Source organism: Brienomyrus brachyistius, unplaced genomic scaffold, assembly GCF_023856365.1.
Source record: "Brienomyrus brachyistius isolate T26 unplaced genomic scaffold, BBRACH_0.4 scaffold68, whole genome shotgun sequence".
Lineage (NCBI taxonomy): Eukaryota > Metazoa > Chordata > Actinopteri > Osteoglossiformes > Mormyridae > Brienomyrus > Brienomyrus brachyistius.
In genome coordinates, this window is record NW_026042343.1 from 1,069,031 (window position 1) to 1,096,097 (window position 27,067).

The 27,067-nt window shown below is 50.6% G+C and overlaps 1 protein-coding gene across 1 annotated transcript; it reads right to left on the reverse strand.

The window, feature by feature from the left end:
- Positions 1 to 11,276: 11,276 nt before the first annotated feature.
- Positions 11,277 to 26,734, reverse strand: setd5 (SET domain containing 5). The gene is given in 38 exon segments (XM_049002450.1): positions 11,277 to 12,351; positions 12,353 to 12,585; positions 12,803 to 13,142; positions 13,422 to 13,565; positions 13,597 to 13,648; positions 13,651 to 13,666; positions 15,026 to 15,115; positions 15,635 to 16,110; positions 16,113 to 16,119; positions 16,249 to 16,283; positions 16,286 to 16,304; positions 17,462 to 17,479; positions 17,481 to 17,672; positions 17,675 to 17,745; positions 17,876 to 17,987; positions 18,105 to 18,350; positions 19,420 to 19,514; positions 19,517 to 19,751; positions 19,890 to 20,129; positions 20,587 to 20,651; positions 20,654 to 20,669; positions 20,820 to 21,075; positions 21,696 to 21,805; positions 21,897 to 22,013; positions 22,231 to 22,286; positions 22,289 to 22,397; positions 22,593 to 22,670; positions 22,672 to 22,812; positions 22,814 to 22,831; positions 22,920 to 22,958; positions 23,042 to 23,229; positions 23,320 to 23,355; positions 23,358 to 23,377; positions 23,465 to 23,673; positions 23,675 to 23,724; positions 24,463 to 24,560; positions 26,641 to 26,663; positions 26,665 to 26,734. Coding segments are annotated over 38 exon segments (4,728 nt in total). The 5' UTR covers positions 26,713 to 26,734; the 3' UTR covers positions 11,277 to 11,921.
- Positions 26,735 to 27,067: the final 333 nt, after the last annotated feature.

Here is a 27,067-nt window from a genome sequence, read left to right on the forward strand (position 1 = left end):
CTTGAAATGAAATGAAATGAAATGAAATGAAATTTAATGAAATGAAAACCTGTTTTGAGGGCATTTTGGGAAGGCAAACTGAGCCGTGAGAGACAAACCAAGTAGATGCATTAGGGGAAAGATTTTCCTTTTCAGAGCTATTGGAGATCAGGTAAAAATGGGATGAACAATTTTGATAGGGAGGGGCAGACAAAAACAAAACAAAAGGCATGACAGGGAACAGGAAAACAGCTGAATGCAACAAGTATTTTAGTGCTATCAGTCTTGTAGTTGGCCTGAGGCTCCTGTGGGGGGGGGGGGGGGGGGGGTTAAAAACATGTAGAGTTTAACTTGCATACACATGAAGCCGTTTAACTCTGTAACTGCAGTCACCAGACTCTGGTGCACGTCCTGCACCCCCGCCTCCACTCAGCTGGCGGAGCTGGTTCAGGTTTGAGATGTGCACCAACGGGAAAAGCAGGTGCTTAAGGCAGTTATTAATCACCGAAATTTGTTTTGTTTTGTACATGTAAGCTATGCTGAATTAAATGTTTTGCTACAAAATGTCATCTACAATTGATATGAGATTGCTTGACTCATTCTGCCGCCACAAAGATGCCAAGTAAATTAAACCTCACAAAAAAGAGTTTTCGAAAAATACCGTTTTGTGGGGGAAAATTGTCACCTGGCCGATCTCTGCGGTAACTCAAGAAGCTCCACATCTCCGCCACAACTTTTTAGTGAGTGTCTCACTTTTTTTAAGAAACACACTTGTCAATCAGCTCAACACTGATGAATTGTAGGTATTATCCAACATTTAAGGGATGCTACATAAAGCAGAAACACTGGGCCAGTTAAAAATCCTTAGAGAGTTAAGTTTTTCTCAGAGATTGTGACTGAGGCTTGAAGTCAGGGGTCTTGGACTCAAAAGCAGAAGCAGGTTTAGCTCCCGAAGGGAGAAGCAAAAGCTTTTTTTTTTTTGGCAAACTTAGGAAGTACTACTTGGCTTTAGCCAATATTACTAAGCCTGCACTGAATATTCTGTGGGTTGAAGCTTCGCAGCCACTAAAGAGCAGCATCGCTCCAGTCCAGGCCTTGTGAAGTGTTACAAGCTGACAGCCGACCAGGTGCACATTTGGGTCATGGGAGTGTGGGAAACGTGATAATCGTGTATCTCACATTCTTAGCACACTATGTTTTAGACCTTTCTCTTATACCATAGATATTATACTCTGAGAGCTAATCAGATATGGCCAATTGACTCCACGGTACAGTTTATCCGCTATTAAAATCTTTTTCATGTTATATGTGTATGAGGGTTTCTGTAACATGAGTCTGTCCTTATCACCCAACATTTTGGAGGTAATTTTCCCCCCACAGACGCGCCAATGAAATACAAAACTGTGGAATTTGTACTTTATTAATTTATTTGTTGTATATCAAGTGCTATTTTATTTTATTTTTTTGCTGTCATTATTTATGAAGGAGATGCTGTTAAGTGTCTCTGTCACAAAACAGAAACGCCTGTACAAGACTGTCACTTGGACGTCAAACAAAGCCGACATCGCCAGTCACCACATGTTCATCGTTGTTGTTTTTTTTTTTAAGAAGAAATAAATGGATAAAAGTATGAACCGCATCCTGTTTTGTAATTTGATAAAAGATTCCATCCATCCATCCATCCATTTTCCAAACCGCTTATCCTACTGGGTCGCGGGGGGTCCGGAGCCTATCCCGGAAGCTATGGGCACGAGGCAGGGAATAACCCAGGATGGGGGGCCAGCCCATCGCAGGGCACACTCACACACCATTCACTCACACATGCACTCCTACGCGCAATTTAGCGACTCCAATTAGCCTCAGCATGTTTTTGGACTGTGGGGGGAAACTGGAGTACCCGGAGGAAACCCCACGACGACATGGGGAGAACATGCAAACTCCACACACGTGACCCAGGCGGAGACTCGAACCCGGGTCCCAGAGGTGTGAGGCAACAGTGCTAACCACTGTACCACCATGCGGCCCTGATAAAAAAATTCAAATCAGTATATATATGAAAAACAGTTTAATCTGCCTTTAGTTAATAAAATGCCTTAACACTTTAAGCAAATGAAGAAATGAAGAATTCTAAACAGGCCATGAACCAGGAGCTGCAGACCCATCAAGCTGTCAAAACTAACTCCACCTGCATAAAAGGTAAGAAAACCACCTTTAAGTGTGTATTGATACCCCCCTTCAGCATCACACCATACCACACGCCACACGGATGAAGTGCAGTGACAAACATAATGACAACTGACAAGGCTGGAAAAGATAAACTAACATGAAATCTATAGTGCACATCATCTGTGGCAGATGGAAGGAATAATCACATGACCGCTGAGCTGTGATAGAAGGATCAGCGTGAGACAAAAGCCACACATGGAGCCCAGCGAGGAGCAGAGAACAATGTCAGTTGTGGGGGTCTACTGCTGGGTGCCTGCAAATAACTGTTCACCTGGTCATCCTGTAAAAAGCTAAATATCACAAGAATGCAACATTATGATGATGATTTATAATGGGATCGCCTTCTCCCTCTTTTTATAGAAATATGGACTGTCATTAACAAGAGAGTGCTGTTGTCCTGTTGGATTTCATCTTTATCTAAGAAGTGACAAAGTGCAAAGCCGGGTTCTTCAACCAAATGTACATATACAATCACTGGCAACTTTAGCTGGTACACTTTGCTAGAACCAGGTCGGAACATTCCTCAAAGACCTAGGTCCATGCTGACAAGGTAGCATCACGCAGTCGCTGTCTGCTACACCTTTGTGATCGGAATCTTCTGTCTTAACACCTCCCATAGGTTCTCTGTTGAACTGAGATCTGATGACTGTGGAGGCCATTTGAGTTCAGTGACCTCATTGTCATGTTCAATAACCCAGTGTGAGATGATAAGAACTCTGTGACTCGGTACATTATCCCGCTGGAATTAGCCATTAGAAGCTGGGTACACTGTGGTCATAAAGGGACAAACACGGTCAGCAACTACAGGCTGCAGCATTTAAACGATGGTCAATTAGTGCTAAGTGGCCCAAAGTGTGCCAAGAAAATCGCACACCCCATTACACGACCACCACCTCCAGCCTGAATTGTTGGTGCAAGGCAGGATGGATCCATGCTTTCATGCTAACATCCGAATGTCACGGCAGAAATCAGGCCTCGTCTGATTAGCTGCATTTTTCCAGTCTTCCATTGTTCCGTTTTGGTGAGTCCGTACCCACTGTAGCCTCAGCGTCGTGTTCATAGCAGACAGAACTGACAACCTTTGTGATCTTCTGAAGGTTTGATGTGTTGGACAACAAGAAGGTATTTTTGGCCAGGGAACCGCTGCTCACTGGATGTATTTTTTCCGGCCCATTCTCAGTGAACCCCGAGATGGTTGTGCGTGAAAATCCCAGTAGATCAGCAGTATCTGATGTACTCAGACCAGCCCATCTGGCACCAACAGCCACGTTCAAAGTCACTTAAATCACCTTTTACCCCATTCTGGTGTTTGATGTGAACAATAACTGAAGCTCCCGACCTGTATCTGCAATATTACGTACTGTGCGCTGCTCACATATGATTGGCTGATTAGATATTTACTTCAAGGAGCAGCTGAACAGGTGTACTTGACAAAGTAGCAAGTGCCGGAATTATGTACATATAAGGAACCATCGGAAGCATTTCGTTGACAGGATTCGAAAGGTGAGGGCAGCGCCCCCGCCCCCGCTGTGGACTCCCCCATGCTGGTTTCAGAACCTCTCCGACAGACAGCTCCCGTAAAGAGCAAAACGCTGCGTGTGAGGAATGTCCACTGCACGCGGCTGGGGAACCATCGTCCAGCTTCTGGGAAACCTTCCAGGGACTCCTGATAAACAGGGAGAGTGACGATGTGGGAAGTGTTTTCTCTTGACACTCTCTGTATCACAGACCCTCTCGAGGACAGCTACCAGCTATCAGTGGCCACCGCCTCTCTGCCTTGCCAGCCCATGGGAACTTGAAGCCCCTTCTACACCCAGAACCCTGCCAGGTGCTTTGTGGAGCCTCCCTCCAGGAACACAGTTATTTTCCTTCCAGCTCTCAGGTTACTTTTAGTAAAAGCTCCATCCAGCCTTCCCCCCCCCCCCCCCCCCCCACCGTTCCTCTTCCGCATGCACCAGTGAGCACTTCCATTTCCAGTGAGCACTGTATGTAGCATGCACTGCTGAGTACCGCTCAGCTTCTCTGCCACTGCACTCTTGCTTAGTTCGGACCTGCGCCCATGAGTTCTGCGTTTGTGATTCCCACTTCCAAGCATGGAGGAGGCTGTGCCGCAACTTGGGGATGATTTGCCGGTGTCAGAGTTGGACATTTAGTTGCAATTGTCAGTTTTCCTGAACATTGTTGTGTTTTGATTCATGTCATGTGTTTTATTTTCAGATATTTTTGGAAAAAAATATATAATTGATGCAAAGAAACCCAGAAATCCTAATAAGTAACTCCAAACTTTTGACTGGTATTGCACATACAAATAAAATAACCAAGGTTATCCAGCTCCTACAACACTATCCCAGAATTCTTTGGCATGAATCAAATAACCATAAAATGCTAGGTACCAAAAACACCAAAAAGAATTTTAAATTTATATTACATTTCCAAGGTCATGTGGGTTGAGGAGATGACGAGAGGAGGAGACTGCAGCTTTCCGTTTTTTATGGAAAACCGAGATAGGAAATGCTCACGACACGACACACCATGCAAGCCTTTCCACTTCAGTGAATCAATTGTCCCTCTTCTATTTTTAGCCACAGAAAAGAAGAAAAAAAATGGATGAATGGGGGGTAAAATTATGCACTGTGCAAATGTTGATATGCAATTTCGACATTGGTCATGTAATGGGGGAAAAAAAATGCAACCAACCTCCCTCAACGGCGCCGCCTCTAGTCCAGAGTCACGCTTGGCAGGGATTAGCTGGGGCAGGTACCGGAGAGCACCTGGGGGAACTCCAGGGCTTTGGCTAAAAGGAAAGACACAGCAGGGAATTACCTCGGCCCATTACACTCACCACCTGCCCTCCCCGCATCCAACATCTCCTATCAGTCCTGCGTCTTCCTACTATCGCTGCAGCTCGAAAAAGCGAAGCTTGCTTATAATTCTGGGATAACATGTCGCAGAGGGAGGAAAAAAAAATCACAGAATGTCACAGAGACTGGAAAGAAGAAGCACAGATGGCTGGTTTCTCTACAGCCTGTCGCCTGCCTGCAAAGGCCACTTCCAGACCGCCACCGTGTCCAGCCAGGCCCAGCGGAGAGTGACAGAAAAGAGCCCCCCAGGCCTGCAGGTCCCTCAGCCAAGATGCCAGGGTCCTACTGGGGCGGTGGCAGGACCCGGCTAGCATGTCGTCTCGCGCCCATCAGGCGGTAAAGCGGACCTCTGCAAGCAGGCGTAGAGAGAGTCAACGAAGCCTCGACCATGCGATCGTTCCAGGGATATCACAGGGCAACCTGGCAGAGATCTTCTTGGAGGAATAGCAGTGGAAAATCCGCCGGTTTTCACCTCACATGAGGATTTCTTTGGTGGTGGGTTTCCATCAGAATGACCTCTCAGCTGCACCCGTGTGGTCCTTCTACCGGCTAGTATTTATCAGGAGAGCAATAAACACAGTTACTAGTGTGTGAGATGGCAATGCCGATGAAGCAAGCAGTACTACACAGTCTGGACTTGGCAATGGCTACTAAACAGGTGGGCTGGTGGTGTGAATTTCTCCATGTTCAAAGAGGGTAAACGGTGCTGAAAAAAAGATGGACTGAAGGAGATGTAGAAAAGGCGACGATCAGTTTCATAAAGTAGTTCCGCCTATTTACCTAACTTGCTGGCTGGACAGTGTTCTGAAAATCATTATCGATCACTTGGTTTGATCATAGAGATGGGTAACTGGATATAGTGGTCAGATAGGGTTTGAAAACCAGCGTCCCACTCAGGGAAAAAGACAAATACAAACCTGAAATCTGTCTCGCAACCGTGTACGCCTCACATCGCCACGGCAACAGCTCCCGAATCCACGTGCTCACCTGTCATGCTCCACCCTGTAGCCAATCGGCCCATTGGCCTCGGAAAAAAGGCACAACGCAGTTGGCGTGACCCCAACGTGACTCGGCCGTCCCCCGCAGGAAAAGCCGACCTGTGCATCTGCAGGCTGTCGGCAGCTCGAGGCAAAACAAGCAGGGTATCTACATTCTCGCCGGGGGCTTGGATGTACACAGGGAACATAGGACACCCACAAGAGTATGGAAAAATAAATACGGTAAATACAATGCTGTTATATAAAGGATCCAAAACAGACCACTAGTGAATATGTCTTACATTTGGAATTTTCCCAGAGAAATGGCATTACCATATAAGCCGTCTCTCTCTCACAGAGAACCACCCGTCCAAACAAGCAACTCTCAGTTTGGATCGACAACATGTGCCATCCATACCCCGACAGATGTCTTCTTTCTCGTTGTCGTTGAGAATATAGCCAAGATGGCACATACAAGCAAGACTGTCCCCACACTACTGATATTATAGTCTGCCTTTGTGAAAGCAAGACTGCAGGCTGTACATAGAAAACCCCCCCCTCCCTCCAGGTGAACGCCTATCATTTAGAGCCAATGTTTCACATCCCAGATGGGGATATTAGCTCATAAAAACCAAATGACACAGAGAAAATGTGAAAATATTTATGGAACGTTTTTCCTTGACGTCTCACAAGGAAGGTCGGGGGAAACAGGGACGGTCTACACCATAGCCAGAGTAACAGGCCAATGGAAAAACATTAGGGATACAAGAGAAAGTAAGACACTTTCTGGCTGTTTGAATTCTGCAAGCAGCTGTTTAGGGGCCTATAAAGCGTGCGAGGAATGAAGAGGCTCCATTTCAGCACAGACACCTTGACTTCCAGGACTGAGCTGCAGATCATCAAAAAGAGCCTTCAAACAGAAGTAAGAGACACAACTTCAGCTCAAGACATTAAGTTCTGGAGGAGGTTTAGAAGTCAGTCAGTCCCATCCTGTGAGGACAACGTGAAGACTTTGGACCAGCATGACAGGCGTGAGCCTTGCATCTGCTCCCAGGCTGTTGGCCAAGCTGTGGGCGGTCTGTCTCCTTCCGCAGATCATCTGGATTGATGGAGGAGCTGAAGGAGTCATCTCCCATCACTGAGGTAAGAACATACTCCCATGTTCTACCTCAGGGGTCCTGAATAGGCCAGTCTTTCACAGGAAAGTTGTTTGAAGAAGCTACACCGGTCATCTGGCACATTCCGTAAGTCAAACAAGTCTCCTTATCTGCTAGACAAGAAAATACCTCCACGTCCAACATGGAAAAACTGTGTGTAAATAAAAATAATTTAAAACTCCATCTCAATTTGATGCAATTTCACCTGATACATTTTCTCTGAAACAAGCATCAGGGCTATACCACTATACGTTTTAAATGATATTTTTTTAATTATATGATGCGGTATAATTAAGCATTTAACATATCCGTATTATTATTTAATTGAAAGGGTTATTTTAGTCTTAAAACTGATATAGTGAATTAAGCTACATTTAACATCCATTTAAAAGTCAGTATACTGAAAATGTGAATACTAAAGTTTCTAATTAAAAACAGCTAACCAAACTCAAACCAGCAAGAGCATTTCAGGAGCTCGCTATGTATTAAAACAGCTTTTTAAGATCAAATCACTGCCGTGGTAACTTGGTTTCCTTTAACTCTCATCTCACAAGTATCTTTCTGGCTTCCCTTCTGGGGTGTGTGTTTCAGGCCTTGTGGGGCTTTGGACAACATTCAGACGTCTGACATGAAAGACTCTTCAGCCAGCGGATCGCTGGTTCGAGAGGCTCTTCTGAAAGGAGGGCTCGGGTGGCTGTGTGTCAAATCAAGAGCATCTATTTCAATGCCTTCTGTCACTATATATAAAAGGCCCTCAATTTCCCCACAGGCTGTGCATGCTGAATGGCAGGAGCACTCCCCCTAGTGGCCAGGTCTACTTTGGGTCAAAGTAATGTGACTGGTTACAGACAGAGTGAAGCGATACCATGTTGGCTGTGATCCCAGTCTTGGCAGTTAGCTGAGCAGTATTTTCACTTCTAAGACGCCAAACACTGACCTCTCATCATACATTTGTACGTGAACAGGAAGAAACACAAGGTATCAGATAACTTCCATTTAACTTTTGTCAATACATGAGAATTTTTCATTGCAAAATGTATTATCTATCTTTGTTATTTCCAAAACAACACATTAGTGGACTATTAATATACAATAGAATTGGTAGTTATTGCACTTTATAGCAGGCTGATGCGTAGGTTACCTGTGGTGATGAGGCGTACGAAATGTTCTATGCTTTTAATACACCTGCATCGTCAGCGGACTCCAAGCAGCTCGCTTCACCTTTCCAGTTTTAAATCTGTCCTTTTAATCGACCTGCCTCATCAGCGACAGGCTGTTCAGCCCTGGCAAGACCTTCATCAGGCTCTGCGAGGAGTGTCACACTGCCACAACTCTGGCTCTTGACTCCTCTCGTGAGTCAAGGCACTTCCCCACATAATGGTTATGGCTGCCAAAACGACCAAGGAGTCTTGCCATAGAAGCGGAGCAGATTTTAGGCAGATGTATAGAGATTTAGTGCCGGTCCATTAAGGTTGTTTTGGCTCAATCCAAAAAACAAGCACATATGTGACATGTCATTTTCAATCCACAGAGCAAAGCAGCCCACATCATGGCCTAAGAAATGTCAGCGGGTACAGACAGAGTGTGGATACCGGGCTGTGTACAGGGTGAACCCAGAGTGAGAATGTCGAGCCTACAGCTGGACTGAGTAGTGAGGCAACACGAAAGATCACATTCTTTCCCTCTAGGCGGCCCCCTGACCTTTGACCTTCAGGCTTCTGGGCTCAAATTTACCCAACAACCAATCAAAAGTTACCCAGTAAATGGGACGTCATTACAAGTGTCACGCCCCTTCGGATCCCTTTGGCTTGGTACCTGCCCACAACAAGGCAGGACCACCATTTCTGCGAGGTACTGTTAGTGTACGTGAACAAATTAGTTTCTCTACAGTGCTGAAAGCAAAGTACAATGTTTTGGTCAGGTCCAATGTATCCCAGAGGATATCCTTTGGCATGATATGCAGACTAAGATAATCATTATGACCTCTGGGTTAGTCACCCATTCTCCCAGTCATATATCTAAAACAAGCAAACCACGCAGAGGCTCAGTGAGCAGGGATGTTGACTGTACCTCTGCAAGGTACAAATGTTCCAAAACACCAAAAATAAACTGAACATTTTACACACCATGACCACCAGTAGCCTTGGCTGAATGAGTGGCTTTTAAAAACGTTTGAAGAACCTTAGCTGCCCATCTTATGGAATGAATTAATACTACATACCTTTGCATCATCCTCTGCAATTCTGTTCAACATCACTGACCAAGAAACTTCACTTGAGCTAATGAATACAGACTTATAGACCAGAGGTACCCAGGCTGCAGACAGGGAGCCTGTAATCTTACCTGCTGCTCAGTTAAAACTATATCAGACACCAGAAGCCTTTGAAAAAAATGTCTCCTAAGTGTAATTCCTGAAACGCATTAACACGCGCAAAAATAAAGCGTATTGCAGCTTGCTTGCTTTCGTTTTCCAAATAGGTGCGACTATATTGCACGAAAAAAAATATGAAGCTCAGTTCCGTTTCAAAATCTGCTTTTCCTTAATCATTAGGAATTTATCACTGGTGGTGGAATTCGGTCCCGGCCCTTCAGCTGCGCCAAAAAGAAACGGCAAACTGCAAATTTAATGTACTATATTTTCTTCGTACAGTATATAACACATTTTATACAAAGTACACATGGTCGCACACAACATTTGCTTTTTTTTAATTAAGGTGCTGGTATTTTGGGTCACAAGTTTTTTTTCAGCCATGACTCACAATGACAACATTCAGGTGAGGAGTGAGACCCTTCCGTCTTCTGCAGGAGAGGCAGGGGAGAGGTCAGAGGTCAGAGGTCACGAGAGTGCTCAATCCGCCACTTGTCCAGTCAACCGCAAATCCCACCCCGGACAGGTGAGGGGAGCTCGTGTATGAAACGGAAGCCACCTTTCCCAGCAGATCCTGTCCTCACCCCTCCTTGAGCAGAGGGGGGGGGAGTATTTGTCCACACTGGAGGAGAATCGGTGGTCCATGTGAGCACTCGGCCCGTGGACAGCCGTGCGCATCCGACAGTTTTCTGTCTCTAGTCCTTACACAACGGCTGCTGTGCGACTTGGCGACTTCGCTGTGTTTCGTTCATCGTGACGGGTAACAAAACCGGCTGAGAGATAAAAACGAGAGGTACAGCATTCTGTGGAAAATTAAACGTTCTTGAAGCAGCACTTGCATTTACAAACTTTTTTTGTTACATTTTTTTTTTTTTTAAAAAAAGGAAAGACAGCAGCTCTCCCCATCGCCACATTCGTCAGCAGTGTCCTGGTGTGTCGGCTGGTGTGTCGGCTGGTGTGGGGAACGCGGAGTTGGTCCAAGGGGAGCAAAACGAAACAAAAAAAATTAACTCGATTTTTATAATTCCTCAGTCTTCAAGGATTTACCAAAAACAAAAAAAAAATAAAAAATCTCCTTAGCCCCCCCCCCCCCACCCCCAACTTACCCTCTGTTGCTCTCCCTGCATTCCTGTACACTGAATGTTTGTTAAAAAAATAACAATAATCACTGAGATTCAGTTTTCAAAAGTCTATTTCCAATTACAAATAGATTGAATGACTTCACTATGTGTGGAGAAAGGGATAATGGGGTAAAAAAATAAATTAAAAAATAAACTGCAGCACCATGGATTATAAGATCTGTATGAGTCAAGTACAATATACCAAGGCTAGAATTGTTATAAGTGAAACAAGATCAACTTAAAAAAAAAACAAAAAAAAACAATTAGAGATCCTGACTCCAGAGGTCTTGCGTCATTTATGGGAGGGGGCTGAGGCTGGGGACTGAGGCTGGGGGCTGAGGCTGGGGGCTGAGGCTGGGGGCTGAGGCTGGGGACTGAGGCTGGGGACTGAGGCTGGGGACTGAGGCTGGGGACTGAGGCTGGGGGCTGAGGCTGGGGGCTGAGGCTGGGGACTGAGGCTGGGGGCTGAGGCTGGGGACTGAGGCTGGGGGCTGAGGCTGGGGGCTGAGGCTGGGGGCTGAGGCTGGGGACTGAGGCTGGGGACTGAGGCTGGGGGCTGAGGCTGGGGGCTGAGGCTGGGGACTGAGGCTGGGGGCTGAGGCTGGGGGCTGAGGCTGGGGACTGAGGCTGGGGGCTGAGGCTGGGGGCTGAGGCTGGGGGCTGAGGCTGGGGACTGAGGCTGGGGACTGAGGCTGGGGACTGTATGGAATGATTTTCTCAGGAGCTCAGTCTTCTCAAATATTATTATTAACTATTTCCTTTGTCCGGTTCCCTCCCTGAATCTTCACAACGGATGGTACGAAAGAGTTTTGTTTGTATTGTCACAATTTTACAATTAAAACAAACCCTCTGCTATGGCAGGACTGATCTCTCAGAATCTGCAGTTCCACCTATTTTTGATTTTCTTATGCTTGGTTTAAAAAAAACCGTCATGATCGTTTGAAGTACCAAGGGAACAGGTACTAAGCGGCGTGTCTGGATTCTCCACGACCTCGCCTATCTGCACACGGTCTCCATAACGTAAGGGAGAACTTAAAGTTGCACGACCATTTACATTTGTCTGGCATTTCTGAAAGACGAGGCCCATGTGTTGCCATGTGAACGGCAAATTTCTGCTTCCCTAAAAAGAGAGGAGGGGGAAAAAGATAAGAAAACAAGAGTCCTGGTTTGACGGATAAGTCCTCCCTCCTCGGGCTCTATGACCCCCCCCCCCCCCGGAGTCTGTGCGAGTCTCAGTAACTTCCTGACTGTGTCCTTACTCCTGAGCCAGAAATCTGCCTATGTTGGAACTGGCCAACGGGGGCGCTGCGCTGCGTATAGTGCTGAGAACTGGAGGCGGACAGCAGCCTGCTTCCTGGGGGCGGCCCCGCTTGGCCAGGGCTGTCTGGGCTTAAGGTCCGTACCCCGGGCTGCTGGGATAGCCTCGATGCGTCCGTTTTTGGGAGAGTCTGGCTGAGGGAGGGGGATCTGGGGACGCCGGCGGGGGTGGCAGTGACCAGCCCACAGGGGGCACTGTTCAGCAGACTGGATTTCAGGGGGCTCCCGCTATAAAACTGGGACCCCTCAATTCCAGAGGGCCCGCCACCGCCGAGCTGGTGAGGGTGTTGCGGAGCACCCCCTGTCTTGCGGGAGGAGCCACACACGACAGCGTCGAATGACGAGGCGACGGGGGAGGCTTGGACTGGGTAGCAAGGCGTCGAGCTGGGCGGGCACCTGCTGCGGTAGAGGGGGTTCCTGAGTGAGTGGGGGGTTCGAGGTCAGACGTGAGTAGTAGGCCTGGCTGGGGGAGGGGGCAGACGGGCTGTAGGAGCCGCGGAAGGGCGACGACGCACTCTGGTGCAGGAAGGAGGGGGGTGGCTCTGTCTTCGGATGACTCTCAAACACGATCGACGGCACCTGAAACAAACACGAACACTGACTGACCGACTGAACCCGATGGATAACCGGCTTCAATCCGGCTTCCTACTGCTCAGTTACCAGGCAATGTCATCCTGGATGAAATCCCATCTTACGACTGGGGAAGGGGGGGGGGGGGGGGGGTGGGGGGGGGGGGGGGGGGATTATGGTCTGGGAGAAAGAAAACAGACCCCGGGGTCATAGGTGATGGGAATACCTGGTGAGAGTAGAGGGCAGAGCCGTGACTGTATCTCTGGGGGCTCCTGGCGGGGGAGACGGTCTGGGTATCGTAGTTGTCAGCGTCGTGGAGATCCGCAACGGCAGACGACGCGCGCGGCTCGGCCACGTTTGGCCACCTCCCAGGGGAGCTCTTTTGAGGGCAGTCCGTGCTGCCGGCCCAAGGTCCCGTGCCAGTCTCCTTGTCCCGGCAGCCCTCGGCGGGCCTGGCCGGGGGCTCCGTCCTCTTCAGGGCGTGCTCCATCTTGAGGCCGCCCCTCAGCACCCGCTCCAGGACGCCCTGGCCCTCGCGCAGCCGCTCAACTGATGTGGGCACCATCCTGACAGGAAAGAAATATCACATGAGAAGCTCACAAGCTACATGTGAGGCAGCCACTCTGGAAGAGGAGGAGCTCTGAAACTGTGCTATCAGGGACCGGTTTGGCTGGATTACCGGGCAATAGGCTAACCAGTGTTACCCAGTCTGGTCCTCGAGGACCCACAGCTGGTCCACATTTTTGCTCCCTCCCAGCTCCCAGTGAACGTAGACTATCTGTAGGTCGCCAGGGACCGGATTGGGAAACTCCAGTAAACAGTCAAAAAATGCCTGCAGGTCTTACCAGTGGCTGCTGCTGTCCTGGGCCCTAGACTGATGCCCTAGGGGCTGGGAGGTTGTTCCGTGGTCCGGGGGGCTAACCTCCTCCATGTGGGGGATGGGAGCATGCACTGGGGAGGACAGGCAGCTCTGGGGGGGGGGATGGGGGCTGTAGGGCTGAGCGAGGGCCACTAGAGGGCTCTGCACCTCCAGCTGCCCCGTCCGGATCCTTCGCCCCCTGCTTGCGCTTCGGTACTCCAACAGGGAAACCTAGAGGCCCCAAACGAAGACACAACCTTAGAGTTAGGAGGTGTGATTCAAGCTACACTGGATGGAGGGTGACAGTGATTGGGGGGGCAGATTGAAGCACTCAGGCTGCTGCTAAAACTGTATTGAGGGTAATAAAATGATTTGGTGCTGATGGCACAGATGGACAAACCAGTTTTCTAATGAGTGTTTTGGACAACAAACATTTCACTGGAAGCTTTCACCATAAGGTCCTGACTGGAACATTCTGGAATCTTCTCCGGAAGCTCAAGATAACGACATCCTTCCGTGGACCAGAATATAAAAATACCGTGCACAGGGGGCATGAGGAAAATACCCGAGCCAGGGAATTCGCAACAGTGCTGCCAAATCTGCGACTGAGAAAGAGACAGACTGGACAGGGAAATGAGGTTCACTGCGGCAGTGGGATGCTTGAGTGTTAGCGCAGTGCTAGGACGTGGTCGCTACTGGGACAAAAGCCTGCAATGGTGGGTGGGGGGGGGGGGGGGGGGGGGAGCTGACACATTTTCAGTCATATTTGTCATTCTTAGTTTCAATAGTCAAAACCAAACATGAATTTTAATTTAACTGTATAAGTGATCAAATACAGGGGAGGTAAGTTTCAACTGATAAGCCTACAAGCCAATAATCAATCGACTGTTCTGCAGAAGGGATAAGCTAGTCCAGTGAAAGCAGGGGACCGTGGCCATCGCATCACCACGGCTGACGACGTCCTCCTCTGCTCCATTCACGCACCAACCCACCGGTATTAGTGCCTTTCTGCGGTTTGGTTATTATCAAATGCACAACTGCAGCACAAGCAACAGGGAGCAGGACATGGTCAAGACCAACGACGACACAACAGGGACGCTTACCACGAGCAAGCACAGGCACACACAGGCACACACGCGCACAGTGTCCACACACGGTTGGCGACGAGCAGGAAACCAAGACAGGGGGAAATGACGGGTGGAGCAGGTCTGCCGCTGTATGGGCGGTCAGGTGATAGGGGTGAGGTAGTCCTCGCGGGGGCGTGGCCAACCCCTACGGCCCTCAACAGCTAAGCGCTATATCCATCCTCGCTCGCTGGGGTCAGATGGATGCTGAGAGATGGTAGGACGGAGTGGAACGGACCAAACTGGGTCGGGCCACAAGGACCCTGACCGAGCCCAATGATGGAACGTCGTCATGGCAACAAAAAAAAAAAGTGACTATCTGGAAATACTTGTAATGAAACATGGACTTCACAAAAAAAAAAACAACTTGCATATTAATAGTTGATGTATTTTTTGGGAGGGGGAGAGTATGCAGATGCAACAATACTGACATGCACACTTCTATAGTGAGTTAGAAAATATTCACCATATTTGGTACTGTCTTGTATTCACTTGGTACAGATAAAGCCTGGTAATCTGGCTTTCCTGTCAGCAGACTAATCGTGTGCAGGTTGGCCTTCTGCCTTAGGGGAAAAAAGGGGGGAAAAAATACTTTGCAAAAAGTATCAGGACAATGTCAGCAGACGTTCAGGGTCAGAGTGACCGACGGGGACGGCCCAGTGGCCACAGAGGGATTACTGCTCCCTATGCTGTCCGGGGTCACTGTCATGAACGGGGAGTCACTGCGCAGGGCCAAAAGCGGCGCTGACCAGAACTCCGCTCAGTGGATGCTTCAACCCTGAACCGTCTCTGACCATATGACCATAGCTGCTTCATACAAATTCAGACCTCGACAGAGAAAAGTATTCCTCCATAATTCAGACACAACACACAGGCGAAGACAGTGCGGGAGAAGGAGCACATTGCAGATTAGCTTTTGGTTTCCGTTTCCGGACCATTCCTACGTCCCAAAGCAGTTGAAATGATAACTTGAAAATATGGCCAATTAAATAATATTGGCTTTTAATGCCTCCAAAGTCCTGACAGCTACATCATTCTAGGGCTAAGTGAGGGGTAGCTAAGGAAGAGGGAGAGCTTGCCTTTTCTTCTGTGGGGGGTTGCCGGGATGTGGGGGGGTGCCACTGTCTGGGTAAGAGCCGCTGTAGTGCGGCTCTGGGTATGGCGACAGCGAGCCTGCTCCGCCCTCCGTGATAACGCCCTGGCCACCGGCGCAGCTGAAGAAGGGTTCGGCTGGAGAGAAGCTGCCCTCCGACTGGGAGGGCCGCCTCTCGCCGGCCGTGCGGACGCCCAGCCCCTCCCCCAGGTTGGAGTTGAGGGGGGAGCAGGCGTAGATGAGGTTGAACTCCTTGCGGAAGGACTGCTCCCTGATGGCGACCTCCACTGGCCTGGCGCTGAACACCGCGTCTGTGGGTACGGCCGGTGCCGCTGGTCCCGACACACCAAATGGGTCTGAGGCACCATGGGGACACTCCTCCAGCGGCACGGGGCTGTCCAGGGCGGAGGGCAGGGGTAGGTCGGGCAGCATGGTGCAGGGTCCGTCCATTTCCTTGGCAGACAGGGCTGCAGGCAGCATGCATGATTCGGAAAGAGAGGGGATAAGAAATCCATATTTATCAGCTTGAGGAAATGTGCATCTATTCTTAGAGGATACACAGAGGCATTCTGGGAAATTGGGGCATGGGCCATTACCTCGGGCGACAGAGACTCTGGCCTGTGTACTGGGAGGCTTCAGGAGAGGAGATGTTCTGTGGGCAGAGAGGCGGCCTCGTTAGCTTTAAGTAACGCAAGTGAAAGAGACGTGCTTGATGCGCGTTAAAGGTGACTGAGAGGGGTGAGGGGAAGTGCAGAAGGGGGTTACATCTGCTGTGATGGGCGTCTGTCTAAGAAGGCAGGCTGCGGCGTGTGGGCATGAAACGGCCCAAATTAGGGCACCTCCCAGTTTATCGCCATTCCTGAGCTATAAACACTCACAGCTGTGGGTCATATCCTCAGACAGAAGCCTTATCCGGGCTTTTAAGCTGCAATGGGGCTCTTCGCTGAGCCACATACAAGAGATCAGTACTGTCACAAGTACAATAAGATGAAGTTTGGATCATATTGTAGAATCCTCCATACAAACGATACGAGCTAAAACAAAAAAATCCATATTGCAAAAATGCAAAAACACAGAATAAAAGTACGATCACTGCATGATCATTATTGCACGATCATTGCACCTGAGCAAGGTTGAGAGTTGAGTTGTAGAATTACTGTAAGACAATGATCAGGATCAACAGTATTGCACAGTATAATGGATTACACAGAACACAACTGTGGTACTGAGATGAATGCGATAGCAGCACTGTCATACAGGCAGCATGAGTGATGGTACGGCTGCTAGGAGCCTGAACAGCCAAGAGCGCATATTCTGTGAGTGTTCTGCATGATGTGGAAACAATGGCCTGTTCTAAGCAGATGTAGAACAGGCTGGTGAACACTGCTGCCAACTGTCCATGCAGAACTTCGGGACTCAAAACCACGGGAGCCCGCATGGTGTCTCTTAGATACCTGCCAGTCGTGTTCTAGTGAGTATCGCCGTGTCACTGAATTCAATCTTCTTTGAACTGTAAATGAAGGGTTTCCAACCTTTTGTTGACTATCGACTGGTTTACGGCATACAAAAATCTCACAGACTGGTCAAACGGGCAACAGGGAAGAGCTCCAGTGGTAGAATATGCTCAGAAGGTGTAGACAATGTGTACAGAAATATGGGACAGATCCTGCAATTGCGTGGATCCATACAGGACACCTTTTATTTTTCAGTACAGCGCGATTCCATAATACACTGAATGGCTGCCAGCTGAACCCACAGTGCTCTACAGCACACATGTACACGCACAGCTGCTTGGTAAAGAGCACCTACCTCAAACTGCAGCGGGGTGGTTGCAGCGGCTGGTGGGGGGGGACTGGATGGGGGAATACGGACGGCTGTAGCCGTTGGGTCGCTCGTCGGCTGCCCCCACGGTGAGGTGGCAGGGCTCGGACAGTAACGTATGCAGGGGGTCAGAGGGCAGGACTGGGGGCGGCGTTATGGGTGAGAGGGGCCTTAACAGCCCTTCAGAGGACCCGGGCAGAAGCGGGGGTGAGCGGCGGGCGACGGCTCCGAGCCGCACTTCCATTTCCGTTTCTTGAAAGGTGCTGTCAGTTCTACGAAGGGGATAGAAATGGAGGAAGATGGAGACCCGTTAGCACCACCCAGGACAGCAAACAGTGAACATGCAGCTTGTCAGAGCCAAATGCAGGCTGAACTGCACTTTAAGAAAAGAAAAGTAAATACCAGCTGTGAAGGCGCTGGAAGAGCAGCTGCTTTGGTGTGAAGCGTCTGACGGCGTCTCGCCCTCGTCCCGTGCTGAGGATAGACTTTCGTCCTGCGCCTGCTTGATCCACCGCTAAAGGAAAAACAAGGGAGCTCGACATGAACTTGAAGTCAATGTGAAGCTTACGCTGCCCCCTGCAGGTTGGGATCTGACTTTGAGAAATGAACGGGGGGGGGGGATATGCCTCACCTTCTTGAAGGAACCATAGGATCCATCCACGATGACGGGACGTCGGCGTCGCTCGGGGGTAAAGGGGGAGCCGAAGCGAATGTAGTGTTTGGGGGTGGTGCAGATAAGGGGTGAGGGGGAAAGGCCCGGTAGCATGTTGAGCGTGGTGGCCAGCACCGTGGGGTCTGTGGTGATGCGCAGGGGGCGAGACAGTGGGCTATCCGGCTTCTCGGGGACCTTGTCATTCAGCCACTCCGTCACCAGGTACTGAAGGGGGGGGATCGAAAGCAGTAAGACTGTGAGCAGCAAACAAAATGCTAAACAAAAAAGTCTACTGGGGGCCTAAACAGATACGTCAGAATGTACTGCCAGGCTGGGCAGAGGATGCACTGGTTCTTATTCAGACCCATTTCCACCTGATTTACTGGCCCGGTTGATATCTCCAGAATACATGCCAGGAAAGCTGTGATTTTACACCAAAATGTGAAAAGATCAGAATGAGAGCTAATCTGATTAAGGGCTGATGCTGGAGCTGGCAGGAGACCAGCGGGAGACCAGCAGGAGAGCTTCGTGCTGGCTGTCCTACAGGGCACTGCCACGGGCGTCCCATAGTGAGAACCCTCTCTACGCCCAGAGACGCCACCCCCATCACAGCTGGCGGGGAGACCAGCGGGAGAGCTTCGTGCTGGGCTGCCCTACAGGGCACTGCCACGGGCGTCCCATAGTGAGAACCCTCTCTACGCCCAGAGACGCCACCCCCATCACAGCTGGCAGGAGACCAGCGGGAGACCAGCAGGAGAGCTTCGTGCTGGGCTGCCCTACAGGGCACTGCCACGGGCGTCCCATAGTGAGAACCCTCTCTACGCCCAGAGGACGCCACCCCCATCACAGCTGGCAGGAGACCAGCGGGGAGACCAGCAGGAGAGCTTCGTGCTGGGCTGCCCTACAGGGCACTGCCACGGGCGTCCCATAGTGAGAACCCTCTACGCCCAGAGACGCCACCCCCATCACAGCTGGCAGGAGACCAGCGGGAGACCAGCAGGAGAGCTTCGTGCTGGGCTGTCCTACAGGGCACTGCCACGGGCGTCCCATAGTGAGAACCCTCTCTACGCCCAGAGACGCCACCCCCATCACAGCTGGTGGGAGGACCAGCGGGAGACCAGCAGGAGAGCTTCGTGCTGGGCTGTCCTACAGGGCACTGCCAGCGGCGTCCCATACTGAGAACCCTCTCTACGCCCAGAGACGCCACCCCCATCAATTTTTGCCGTTCAACCTCAAACTTTCCATATCTTGATTAGGAAGATAAAACAGAACAAAACCCAAAGCAGCTCCTCACCTTCTTGGTCTTGTGATACCGAAGGCCTGACTTGCTGCCTAAGACCCCAGACGCTGCTCCTCCAGGCCCCTCGGGGTCGACGGCGTGCCCGCCATCAGCGCTCCGTCCCCCACTCCCAAATCCACGCCTGATCCTCCCACCACACCTTCCTCCGCAACACCGGGCCCCGGGTCAGAGGCCTGCTGGGCCAGAGCTTGCCTCTGGCGCCGAGCCCGCTGGGATGAGCCAGAGCGGTACCGCGATATGCGGCTCTTGGGCCGGGGCTTGGAGGTTCGAACTGGGGCCGGCTTGGAGGCAGCTGGGGCCTTCTCTGCTTCAGGGGGAGGTACTTCCTGTGGTTGGGGGAGGGAAAATTGGACCTATTTAATAAAGAGCCACTTCAGAATCACTCACAATTAGAACAGACATTCTTGACCCAGAGAGAAAATGTACAATGATCCCCAGCAACGGAAGTCCGACGGCACACGCACTGTGAAGTAGGAGGAGCGGCGCGTGCTGACGCCCACACCGGCGCTCTGCATGGGCGGCGTCCCAGCCAGCGGGGAGTCACCATCCCCCAGCTCGCCTCCCGCTTCCTGCTTGGGCTCCTCTGCTCCCAGCCCAACTGCCGCGCCGTGGCACCTCTCCTGCGTCTGCGAGCTCCTCTTCCTCCTCTTCTCCAAGTTGTCGAAGACCTGCGCTGCGGCCTCGGCCTTGCGCTCCTCACGGGTCTGTGGCGGCACGCAGAAGGAAGCATTAGCGGTGAATGGGGATCCCCGATATCAGGAAGTCATGTTTACGTTGGTGTTTCTAGTGTCTGTGGCTTGTAAGGCTGTGAAAGGTCTAAAAAAATTATACGCTATATTTCAATTAAGAAATAAACAATAATGGTGACAATTGTGAGCCATACCTTTGCATACAATAGTTTGAGTACCACCGATCTAAAGTTAATTAATTTAACGCTACAAAGGTTCTGTTAGAAACCAACAAGGATTTAAATGGAAAAACAATAGGCATGTCTTTAAACAGTGGCGGTTAGTCACTGTCAGACATCGACACCAGGATACCTGATGGTTATTGTTAATTACTGGTAATATTGTCACAAAGCTTGTGTGTACCACCACTAGGCCTGATCATGCATTAAAGACATCTTTAGAAATTCATTCCCCTTTGACGTTTCCAACATACCCGTCTGCTTTGAATGGAACTTCCGTTCTCATCAAGCTCCGCCTCCTGCCCCTCCTCTGGCTTCAGCCATCGCAAAGCCCCTCCTAGAGAGCAGATAGAGGAATGTAACGGGATGGTAGGGCTGTAACTGTTGACTCGCTGGGCAAAATCTCTCCATCAGGACGGTTTGCAGCAGGCAAAAATGACAGAAGAGGCCAACCAATCACAAGGCCCAGATAACGTATCGTACACACCTCGGCATCGCTGACCCCTGTGCTTCCCCCCTGCCGATCCTTGCTATCCGCCGCCTCCTCGGGGAGCTGGCTGCTGTCGTCCGACCCGGTGCCCGGGACCCCGGCCTCCAGCTCTTTCCGGCGGGCCTTCCGCCGCCGGGTCTCGGGAGGAGGCAGGGAGGGTGGGCGCAGAGGCTGCTCCATAGGGTTCAGGTTATGCTTCTGCACGGGGCAGTTCTGGTTCCCTTTGTGGCAGGCGCAGTCCACCTTATAGTTGCTGCGGTTACGAGGAGGAGGAGAGGCGGGTTCAAGGTAAAGATGGCAGTGCATCGAAAGTACAAGTGCTGTAGCAACCACTGTAGAAACAATGCATTTATGGACCGAGTGTGATGTCATGCTGACCTTAAGATCTTTAGTGTTGGCCCAACGTTAGTATTAGCAACATAATGTTGGGTGGGCAAGACTTTTGATCAATGACTTCTACACAACACACGACTACTACTACTACTACGGTCACTTAACACTGCACGCACGCACGCACGCGTTTCTAATTATATCTTGTGGGGGCTCACCATTCATTTCTATGGGCAATACTGTTAATCCCAACATGACGACCTTAACCCCTATCCTAACCTTAACCATAAATAACCCAACAGAATAGGAGACTTTTGCAAGTTTTCGTTTTTGCACGCACCGCACGCACCGCACCACACGCACCGCACCGCACGCACGCACCGCACGCACCGCACGCACCGCACGCACACGCACCGCACCGCACGCACGCACCGCACCGCACGCACCGCACCGCACGCACCGCACCGCACGCACCGCCGCACGCACGCACCGCACGCACGCACCGCACGCACGCACGCACGCACGCACCGCACGCACACTGACCAGCTGCTGAACTCGTAGTCGAAGCCAATGGTGACTTCTGAGTCCTTGGAGATGCGAGTCACAGCATAGATACACAGGTGAATCATGCCCTCGGCGATCATGTGCCGGACCTGCGGGGGAGCCGGGGGTCAGGTGGGGTTGTGCTAGAGGCCAGTCATGTGGTCCGTCCACATTCGAGAGGGGCTGCAGTACGCCGCTCACCTCGGCATTGGGCGTACAGGACCTCCGGATGAAGCGTGCGTCGTTGCCAAATGTCCGGGCGTCTACGCACATCTCCACTTCGTTGAACTTTGAGTAGAAGAGCACGAAGGGTAGGGTCTGCGAATCCATGGCAGGAGAGTCAGAGTCATCAGCACCTAACCAGCCATACTATGACTGTGGGAGTCATGAGGTCACCCCTGATGTAGCAATACTTTTGCAAAGTGAAGTCTAGGAATATCTGGAACCATTGTACTTATCTGGAACCATGTAGCTAACCAATAGCAAGCCCATACCAAGCTTTAAAATCAGCAGCATCAGGACGGGTTGACATCACAGTGGACATGAACCCTTACTTCTTAAAGAAGTGCCCGTTGACCTCAAACTGCTGCTCAGCATGACTTTCCCCCGGTACTCGATAATCAGCGTGTCCGTCTCCAAATCACGGGCGGCGCGAAGGATCTTCCTGTGCTTCTGGACGCGAGTGACTCTCCCCAACTGCAGCTGAGAGACCGAGCGAGAGACGCGACTGCTGAATGCAAAAGGGAAATGGGCTGTGCAGGAGAAGCTCCCCCCCCACCTTTGCCAAAACACAATAAAATCTAAGACCCACTAATGAATAATTAGTCGTCCCCGTGAAAGGAAACAGGACACAAGCGGCGTATGAAAGCAGCTGAAATAGCCTCCACTGGAACCAACCTGCATCTGGGACCCAATGACAGTGTTGTTGCACGCCAGTTCAGTGCGGTTGATGTTGTCCATGGCTGCCTCGGCGGGGGGCCCGGCCCTCAGCCCGGTGCTGCTGGAGCAGAGTCTGTACGTCGGCGCTGTACTGATTGGCCAGGGCCTCCTCGTACTGGTCCGTCCACTGGCGGATCCGGGTCTCCCAGCCCTCGGCTGTGTTCTCGTCCAGCGTGCTGGGCTTCCATTGTCGAATTCTGCACCACATAGAAGAGGAAGGTGAGGGGGGCCGAACGGGTCTGCAGACAGCGCAGCAGGGCTGATTCGCATTGGAGTGGCACTTACCTTCATCCTCATGGACTTCCTGGATCCCTCCCTGAAAGCCTGCAGGAAGGACAGGTATTTTTAAATAACCAAGGGGAAGAAGATTGAAGAGCACCAGACGTCTGGGGTGGGGGCCTCCCCACCTTGATCTTTTTGGGCTTGGGGGCCCCACGCGCCTTTTCCGTGCTCTTCTTCCTCTTCTTCGGCTTGGGGCGCTTGACGCGGTTGACGGTGAGGGTGATGCTGGTAGGCGTGTGCTGCGTGGCAGTGTAGGACACCGTGGAAGGAGATACCTCCTCATCGCCGCTCTCTGTGGCGCTGCTCTCGCCGGCTTCGGGGGGGGGGGGGGGCAAAGAGAACAACATGTCATGGGGACCAGGTCTGCCAGCCGGTTCACCTTCCTTACCAGAAGGAAACTTACCAGACACATTTTCTGTTTTCCGCCGATGCCCATCAACCCCTTCCTCCGGTCTAAACCCCTAAGGAGACGGGGGAGAGGGGTGTTAATTAAGAAGTAATTAAAAATTAGCAATTAATATAAGAGCACTTGGGTCCCGCCCTCACACCTGCAGCCGTCGCATTTGATTAGGAAGCCATCCTGCGTCAAGCTGCAGTGGCACCAGCCTGCCGCGCTCGGCTCCTCGTCAGAGGAGCTCTCACTGTCGGCCGAGTTGTCGTCCTCGTTGGCGTCGCCGTAGCACGGCACGCCGTTGAACTCCACGCGGGGGATGATCGTCTGGGAGACCGGGGAGGCGGGCGGGGTCGGAGGCGGGGGGTGCACCATAATTGTGATCCTGGCAACACACAACATGAGACTGTTGCATCGTTGAAACCGCATCGTTCCGGCATAAAAAAAAAGAGAGAGAGAAAAAAAAGAGAAGAAGATGAATCATGCAATGGCCCTGATAAGACTGGAGGTTTTAAAAGGTTGCTGAATATGGTCACGATCAGCCGCGGCCCTGTCTTACCACCAGCACCTTAAGACGCATGTGAGGCACAGCGCACCACCCTAACACCCATGACCCAACAACACACACCCAAAAAACCTCCCTCACGATTCTGTGTCGACTGGGGCCCTGACTCCCGACCTTATCCACGATTCTATCACCACACCGCTTAAATACTTTAGCAGGGAAAAAGAAGGTTAAACATCACTCGGGAAAGGGCACACAACTTTCAGAAAATTAAGCAAAATAAAAAAGGACAGGCGTTTGGCTGGACGTACCGAACAGCAATCAGTCACGTTGAGGGCGACCAGCGAGGCGGGCCTAACAAAAGGATTCATTTAAGTAAATTCACTTAAAGCTTTCCCGCAACAGCTGAGCATTTTTCACATCTCGACCAGCAGCTCCTCTGACCCAAGCAGGGAGGAGAAGGACAAGGACACACTGTAAATCTGAGCTATGATTCTGACTGAATTTAACAGCAGCAAAAGGATTTACCCAGGCGAGCGTCCTTCACACGGGGAGTCGAGGCATGCCAACGTGAGGATTCACTCGTACCTGGACCCTCACTCACAGGGTGTCGGTGTGGTGGGGGTTTGAGACTAAGGCTGTACTCACAGCGTAGGGCAGTCCTCGGTACCCATGGCTCTGAGCACTCCCACAGCTGTGGTTTGGATATTTCTCATTCACGGCAGGGCTTGCTTCCACTGACTCAGGGCTGCAAGAATACAGAGCAAAAGAGGGTGGGGGGGGGGGAGTGTAGAACTAAGTATAAATGGACAGAAAATTGAATCAAAAATCTGAAAGAACAAGTGTCTGCTACATTACAATTACACCAAACCCACCCCCCACAGTCAGCCTTGGTTTTCGTCCATATGGACTGTGCTCTATAACTGTACACACAACTATTCACTGGAGCCGAAGTGCTCAACTGCCCAAGCCCCCAACCCCCCCCCCCCCCCAGGAATGCACACAGACAGGCTTCAGGTTACCCAAAGTCTTTAACCACTGTGCTACCTGACACCAGCCTGCTACAGAATTGGCTACGTGAATGAGATGCACCGAAAGACCCTCTCACGAGGGCTGTAAAGGGAGCCTACTCACCTCGTTGGGCACCTTGATCGTGAACCGGAAACCATAAAAGCTATTATTAACAGCCCTGCTTTTAACAGCAGATGGGGTAAAGAGCCCTCTGACAACACAGGGTGCCTGTCGAGGCCCATAATCGCACCAAAGGTCCATCGCAGCATTCAGTGTACTGTGAGCCTGCTGCCTCGTGTTAACCCTTTAATCAGGCACACAAAATGTTGTTGATGGGAAAGAGATACAGGTTACATGTGCTAAAGAAGACAGAGGGTTGGAGCTGATCCTCAGAGAGCTAGAGAGCACTGTTTCAGGAGGTACCACTACAAGAACTGACAATAATAATGGTCATTTAAAATGAAAATCTGAATCACTCCGGTTTTAAGACCCGAGATCCTTCAAGACCCATAGGGTCAAAAGACATGAATGACTGCAACATGGGCGGTGCCTATTCCTACATCACCATTTTGCACAAAATGGAAAACGCATGCGAGCCACTAGATGGAGCCATGCACCCAGATTTTAGAAGAGCCTACGCTCTCTTCAGTGCATGAATCAGGGGGCAGACAACAACTCCCACCACAACATTATGCAACAAGCATCACTTTTCAAAATACAACCTGTGCAGTGAAAATGACCACCTTCTATACTAAACATCTTTCACTAACGTACACATGCTCTACAAAATAAAGCTAACAGTACTCTGTATCCATTTGGATCATCCCAAGGACACAGCTATCGGGTAACTCCCCTTGCTGCATGGTAACAGACCAGATCCGATGACCATTTCCACCATCAAGGTAACCTCAGGACTAACCGCAACAAGTGGATGAAAGACAGTGTGCAGTCTTACAGGCCTGATCATTCTGATAGCAGCGGGGATTTCATCTTGCTCACAGGCTTCAAATTAAACAGCTGTGTGCCTAAGCATCTTGACCTTGAATGGACTCCCAAGGCAGCGATTATCTACGAGACCTGACAGCTTCTCATGAGCTGCTACTAGCAGACCACTGCCATACAAAGGCAACGGGAACAAACCATTTGCCTGAGAAGGAATGTTTAGAAGCTCTCGGTTTCTGAGAAGATACTAAACTGAGTAGGACAGGTTTCCTGCAAGCAATTATTACAGGTTTTAGACCAATTGCGGTAAAAGTGCTTTTTTAGGTGCAGTCACACAGGTAAAGGTGTCATGACTTGGTAATCCATCGCCAGTTACTATCTGCCACAGCACCACCCCCAAGGCACTCTGAAAAAACATTTCCCCAGAATCAGTTACTGCATTCTCTAGAGTGAAACAGTGAAATCGGTGCCGTTTTGCAAGCTTCTCTCCACTTCTGCCTCTTCGACATTAATCGTGTGAAGCTAGATTGTCCTCCAGACAGAAATACCTGTGACTCAATTTTATGAACTTCACAATCTTAAAAAAGAAGTAAACTAAATTTTGTTGAAATCCCTAAACAGCTAGGAGACAGTTTAGCATACATGACCTCTGAACTCTTCCAACGCCCAAGTATGACACCTTCCCAAGCACAGACTCAGAACTTCACAGATTTCATATCACGGGACCCAACCTGGCTTACATGTTACGACTTGCTTGTGACTCCCAGTTTTTCTTGATTGCTTTCCATCCTCTGCCAATATCCTTCCATCATTTTGGTCGTATCCCCCCCCCCACATTCCCAGATGGATGAAGGTTTCCTTCTCCCGCTACTCACTCTGATCCGGCAGCCATGTCTGTGGTAGGACGTTTCAGGTGTGGTGACTCCCAGCGCGATTGCTATGCTCATGACGTCCAGCACAGCGACGCGGAGGGGGGGAAGAGGGGGGGAGGAGAGGGGGAGGGGGGGGGTGGGGGGGGAGAGGGGGAGGGGGGGAATTACGGGGTCCGAATCGCTGCGACAGACCACTCCAGGGGTGGGGCGCCGCGACTGCGCAGCAGGCTTCTTAAGGACATGAGGGAACCTGGAAGCACATGGAGACAGGGTCTGGGTTAGCAGCCTGCAGCGTGTCAGAACAACAAGAGCGGCTAATGGCAGGAAATCAGCCTGCGAGCAAAACAAGCCCTGCAAGCCACATTGTGAGATGAACGCTAACGAAGCGAGCTGCCGCATGTACAACGAGCTCACCAGCACTCACACGCCA